The 6,498-nt window shown below is 48.2% G+C and overlaps 1 protein-coding gene across 1 annotated transcript in view; it reads right to left on the reverse strand.

Annotated features, from left to right (window-relative positions):
* NDFIP1 (Nedd4 family interacting protein 1) overlaps positions 1–6,101 on the reverse strand; it is a 7,648-nt gene extending 1,547 nt beyond the window's left edge. The window contains exons 1-7 of the mRNA XM_010139511.1: positions 5,985–6,101; positions 5,138–5,225; positions 3,978–4,108; positions 3,051–3,138; positions 2,775–2,899; positions 1,777–1,843; positions 1,083–1,188 (exon numbers count right to left, since the gene is read on the reverse strand). Coding sequence (XP_010137813.1) covers positions 1,085–1,188; positions 1,777–1,843; positions 2,775–2,899; positions 3,051–3,138; positions 3,978–4,108; positions 5,138–5,225; positions 5,985–6,101 — 720 coding nt within the window. The 3' untranslated portion in view covers positions 1,083–1,084. The remainder of the gene's footprint in view (positions 1–1,082; positions 1,189–1,776; positions 1,844–2,774; positions 2,900–3,050; positions 3,139–3,977; positions 4,109–5,137; positions 5,226–5,984) is intronic.
* Between the last annotated feature and the right edge of the window lie 397 nt (positions 6,102–6,498).

Raw genomic sequence — 6,498 nt, forward strand, 5'->3', positions numbered from 1 at the left:
AATTGGAGAGGATATTACAAATCCTGGAGGAGGTCATAAACCGTAATTTTGTTAAACAGACCTGAAGCACTAAAATAAATGGACTGCACTATTTTTACACTCTATCGCCAGTGGAAAACTCGAGCTGGAAAACAGCGCACAATGCCCGGTCTGTGTCGCAGCGTCTCATCACAGAGCTGAGCTGAAGCAGCACCGTACGCGATTGGCAGTTCTAATAAAACGCAGCATGCTGGGGAAAATCAAGCCTCGCTTTTAAACCCCAAACGATTTAACAACCCCCAGCTTAAAGCTGGGGTTGGTTTGGTTTCTTTCTACTGCAATCGCTTCAGCCCAGTCCCTGGAAAATCCAGTGTTGTGAGGGTGTTTCTCAAGGGAGCATCACCTTGCACCCGCCATCTGGGAAGTTTCCTGCCCTGCGGGAGGGCCACGGAATGCCCGGCCATTATCTGCTTCGAGCAGGAAATCGAATTGTGCTCCAAGGGTTCAGCTCCTCCTTCAAAGCCCCATTAGAAGGCAGCAGTGCTACAGTTCAGCCTTAAAGCAAATGACCTTTAGGCAGTTTGGTTTTGGAAAGATGTTCACCAGGACGGTATGCTCAAGCGTGCAGGAGGGGTCTGCAGAGGCATGCAGGAATTTAACTTCCCCAGGAGCCTGGCAGCAAACTCCCATAGCATGTGCCCGTCAGACAAACGGACAAGCCAAAGACCATCTTCTGACACGTTCTGTGTTTCCTCACGTTTAGGACGTACTGCGTGTGTCAGGCACGTGAGTTACTCTGAAGGACACACTTGCCAAACACAGCGCAGCACCAAGGGGCAGAGATTCTGTTCCTACAACCTGAGTCGTGGAATGTAATGAATACCTGGTTCCTCAAAGCAAAAACCCAGGGAGAAATGCCAGGTCATCCCCACCAGGTCAGTCTGGGCTCTGCAGAAACAGGAGCTGCGTATGCGGAACCAACAAACAACTGTTTTCTGCTGCCTTGTGTTCTAAGAAAGCTCAAGCAAAGAAAGTCCAGCCTAAAAGAGTCACTAGAAAGAGTTAAAACAAACCAGAACAATTCAGGAAAGGACAAAGTTTACCTTTAGTAAATAAAGAGAACCCTGGTTCTGGGGAGAGTGGAGAAAGTATCTGGCATCTTCCTGACCTTTGCGTAATTAATAAATCCTCTGAGAAACAGCAGAAAACCTAGAGGGAAGAAACACATTTGTCCTGTTAGTGGGGGCGTTGCTTCTCCAGTTCGAGAGGGAGCAGAGCAGCTCTGCGTTACTGGTAGGGAGGGACCAAACTCAGGATGCACAAGAGCTGAGTAAATCCAGGAATTTTTTAGTGTCAATGACACTTCATCTTTCAATTTCAGGCAATCTCAAAACCAAACTTTCCCCAGGCAATCGCACAAATTCTGACTCCCAGTGAGAGTCAATCGCTTCCTAAGGAGGAAAAGGAAAAAAGACAGGCCACACCCTGCCGGTCCATTCACGGTGTGAGACCAGATACACCACGGTTACTCTGCAGACAAGCACTGCTCTTGTCTTTACTACTTCTGGGTGCTAACAGGGTGCTGCCACCAAGAACTGCTGACAGGACAGTGTTTCTTGCACCTTTAAATCGCAGGCAGCATTCAGGAGGAGCAGGAGGAGGGTCACATTTCAGTTTTACATCTATACACACACATTTTAACAGCCAGTGAAGCTAAAGCTACGCTCACACACGCCCTGACTGCACCTGAGAGAGTTTTCAGCGGGCATTCCCTCTGCTCCCCCGACACACACTCACCTAGTACGAGGAAGACCCACCACAGCCAATACTGGCCATCAAAGTAACCAGGAAAATAGGTGGAGAACTAAAAATAAAAATAAAAAAGATACAAGTTAGAGCACCGGGCAGTTTCTGAACGCAGGTCTCCTCTCACCAGCTGCAGCAGTAACCACATCAAGCCCACTGCATACAGGAGAGCTTGCAGAATGCTGCATTTCATCACAAAGGTTTCTCTTCCTCCCCCTCCAGGTTTTATAAACACTCTGCCAGCCTTCCTTCCTCCACAGGCAGAGGCCTGTCCCAGCAGAGCCCTGTCTGTGCATCCAGAGTCCCACCACACGAACCAGTTCTGATGAGAATCCCCCTTCCTGTCCCTGCACGATCTGGTGGAGGGGAGCACAGCGGATGTTTTACAGCCAGGACGCGCCTAGAGTTTATCTGGCAGTAAACCAGAACCTCCCGGTCCTCTCCTGCATGTGCCGCAGGCTGGTCGCACCAGAGGGCACCAGCGGGCTTCTCCCGGCACTAACAAAGCAGTGGCTGTCCCTTCGTCCTCCAGCCAACAGCAAACCTCCACCTCCTGATTCTGAAGTCCCTGTTTTCCTCTTCTCATCTGCAATCCCACATTTTTTGGAACTGGGTTTTTTTTTTTTTGGAGGAGCACCTAAGGAACATCGGAGTGGAGAGAAACATCCCTGTGCTGGTGGCAGGGCTGGCTTTATCTAGACAAACGTTTTCCAAAGATCAGCTCACTGCTCCTGCTCAACTCACAAACACAGGCTGATCCAACACAACTGTCAGAGCGCACACACTGGGGTGTGCAAGCTTTAGTCTCTTTCATGACAACAATAATTCCAGCATATAAACAGAACAGCACGATCAAAAAGCTCTGTTCTCAGTGAATAAGAGGCTCAGAATCTATTTTGTTACAAAAAGCTAAATTTATAACTAACTTTGGTGTAAACAGAGATACAGACGAGCTAGGGAGAGAGAGTACCAGTGCCTGCGTAACTTACCCTGACAATAAGGATCCACTTAATAAGAGACAGACCAAAGCCAGAGATGGCCCCATATCGTCCTGCAGCTGAAGTAGTCAGACAGAAAGACAGGAAAAATCCAATCCAGTTGAAGAGGAATGCCACTGGGAAGTGGGAGAAAAGCAGCAGGTCAATCCTCCTTCAATTCCAAGGAAAAACAATCACAAATCCCTGGCACACAGGGAGTTATGTGAAAACAGCTCCAGCTGTTTGGGGTCACTGCCTGAAAACCAGTCGGTTCCACCATGTACTTACTGAAGAAGGTCAGCATGAAGATGCCATCATTTCCTATCCTCAGCTGGTCAGTGTCGTCAAAGTCATCCCGTGTCACAAAGTCATCATCCTGCACATCGAAGGGGGACAAGACGCGGGTGGATTGAAGTCAGCCTAGTCCATCCAGCAATCCCAGCTCTGCATGTGGCTCCTCGAGAGAGGGCCGGCGAATCGCCCAGCCCTCCAAAGGCAGCGTACAAGGGAGGGGTTAAAAACACTGCGCTTACATTCAAAGGAGGTTCCCCCTGGGCGGTGGGGGGGATCCTAAATTTCTAAAGGCTACAAAGACAAGCAGGGAAAAATCCTGCTTCTCATCCTGAGATGATGCAGGGCACAAAAATCATATAAAGTATTTTTAATACAGTCAAGGTCCAGCATATTCTTGTTCTCACTGTAAAGAATTCCCCTACTCATCAAAAAAATTAAACTTATCTCAGCAAGGAATTTGGCCTCTATGGAGAAGAAAATGAGCAGTGGACATCTAATGATAGCAGGGGTGGAGGAAGAGGCTGAACAAGAGATAAAGTTGAAAAAAACAAGAAGAAATTAAAGGAAAAAATAATTATTCTGACTGAATGGTTTTATCATCCTTGTACCCACTACACTGACCTCTGTGGAAGTCAACCAAGTAAGGGGCAGGAGTACCAAGGGCAGAGATTTTAGATGGCTGAACAAGCACTCCTGAATCTTCTGGGTTTTTCAAAGGCAAGCTGAGACGTCTTACATCACCACAGAGAAAAATTACAACAAAAAAACCAAAACAAAATCAGCCAAGGAGCTCTTGGGAGTGTGTTGTATCACCACCCCGGAAATCTTAATAAACAAGAGTTGTGCTCTTGATCGGCAGGAGTTACCCAGCAATTCGACCCGAGGAAGCCGAAGGACACGCAGGCAGCCGAGCGCACTCACCCTTCCAGGAACCAAGGGAATGGTGGCTTCAGCCTTGGTTCGCTCTGCCTCATCGTAACTAGGCAGCGTTGTGGCCACGTTGTAAGATGGAGGCTTCGGGAATCCTGACTCATCCTTGTAGTCGAAATAAGCTGCAAAAAATATCATACAGAAGGTAACACATCAGGTCCTTAAGAACACTGTTCTTAAGGGGAATGAGAAGCATTCCAGATGACTTCAAAAGACCCCGATACCCCAGATTGTTGAAGCCTGTCCAACCCTTCGAGCTTTGGCCATCCCAAAATAGCCAGTGAAAAACAGGGGAGCACTGTATCTCATACACTGTAAGAGGCAGAGCAGAGCTTCCACACGCCTGGCTGTTGGGATTTTGAAAACAACCATACACACTGCGGGCCTCAGGTGACTGACTTCCCCAGAGAGAGACTCTGAATTGTTTTCTGATGGAGGGGAAAGGGACTGGAACAAAATCAAACCCAGCATTTCTGAGCCCCAGCTGCTGAGCGCACAAAGGAACCAGAGCTGACGGGACATCTTTACAGCTGGTTAGCCAGGGCAGGACACTCAAGAGAATATTCTAACTTCCACCCAAAGCTGTCTGGCTGCTTCAGAGACTGGCAGTGTGTTGGGTTTGATTCACAAATCTTACCTGAACAATGGACTATGAAATGCTGGAGGGAAAAAATTAGATTTACCTAAGCCAAAATAGTGACACATAACGGACACCGAACAGGCTGCTTTGCTGGAAGCTCTAAGTGACACGACAGTATGATGATTCAGAACTACAACCCTTATGACCAGGTCCTTAGTTACTGCACAGTGAAGCCCTTAATGCCTCTTAAAGAAACAAGTTATTTTTGGAAGGAACACAGCATCATCCAAACAGCAAACAACAAGAGGGGAACCACAAATCCTCACAGCACTTTGATTTTAACTGTCTTCAACCTACTGAGAACACTGTGGAAAGTAATTTGACCACCACTGGATGGGACGACACCAAATGAATGCAGACAAAACGCATCTCCTAAACCTCTCTGGATCAATTCTGATCCTCCACAGCCTTGGTAAGACGCTGCAATGCCAGCCCCCAATATGGGGAGCAATTAAGGAGGTAAGAAAGAACGCCAGAGCAAAGCCAGCTCTGTCCTCTCCCTGCAGCTTACCTGTGTTCTCCGCAGAAATGCTGCTGTAAGGTGGAGGGGCATCGTTCACCACGGGCGCACTCTCGCCTGGCTCCTCTTCATTCTGCAGCTGAACAGACCCCCACACAAGAGAGGTTAACAGGGTTTCTCGAGTTCTGTGGAACTACCCCTGTAGTTTTAATTACACATGGCAGGCTCTCCTGGAAGAAGGGTGTTCTACAGCACCATGGGGCATATAAGTGGTTGCTCTGCTTCACAACGAAGCACTCCACGTGAAATGATCAGTATGTCATCTCTGTTTTGATGTGGTTTTCAATCATATCCTCACACACTGGGACGTCAACAAGGCACAGGATACAGCTCTTCAGGGGCTTTCTGCTTCCCTCAGACTCCTCAGCTCACACTGCTTCAGAGCGGTAGTTCATCTGTTTTAGTGGAGGAAATAGCAGGAGTCACCCAACAGCAGACTCCATCGCTGCCTGCGGCTTTGCGAAGGAAGGGGTTTTTCGTGGTTACATAATGGTAAGTATGAATCTTGCCATTTCCCTTCAACCTTTCACACTGTGTGACTGAGAAGCAGGCAGTTTATTTTGTGCACTGTGCTTCCCACAGGCTCTGTATAAATAACCACAGAGCTTACCCAGTACCCAGCGCCGCTCACATGACGCAGGCCTGCAAAGGCAGGCTTTGCCCAGAGAAGCCTGTGATCCCAGGCCAGGAGTGTTCAAAGGAGGATCCACCACCACCCATCAGCTGCCATCTAATTTTTCCCTTCCTCCCACTTCTCATCATCTCATCCACAAAGAAATTGAGGCCTTTTTGCAGAAAGACCACTTATTTCCAAAGAAGCTCTTTGGGACTGAAGCACCTGCCTGAACAGAGAGGTACTATCCTGCGAAACAGCAGCAACCCACAACGTCTTCCACAGCATCTTCTTGAACCACCCCTCCTGCACACCCCTGCTAATACTCCTGAAGCCATCCATGGAGTTCTGCTTTCTTTTCTTTGGAGAGATGTTGCCATTGAGTCCTTCCCAGCACTTAATGGTGGGAGGTAGGTAAGTTCTTACTTGATTTGTATCAGGGAAAGGAAACTAATCAGTTCACGCTTCTAAATGAAGGCCTGGTTTTATACCGAGCTGTTTCTGCATCTTGGGTTTTGACTCCTTTGGCTGTCTAAGATCCCGCATCAGATCACCCACCTCCTCTGTGAAAGACAAACTTTCTCAGATGTTCTAAGTGCAATTCATTGGATGATTGCACCCAAACCACAGCTGCGTGTCTCGCGAGACACCCAAGTCCTACAAGCTTGCTGAGAAGAGTGTGGACGGCTTCATGTTCTCTGCCATTAACTGGACGGCCACACGATTCCACCAGCTGCAC

Source organism: Buceros rhinoceros, unplaced genomic scaffold (assembly GCF_000710305.1).
Source record: "Buceros rhinoceros silvestris isolate BGI_N320 unplaced genomic scaffold, ASM71030v1 scaffold35427, whole genome shotgun sequence".
NCBI lineage: Eukaryota > Metazoa > Chordata > Aves > Bucerotiformes > Bucerotidae > Buceros > Buceros rhinoceros.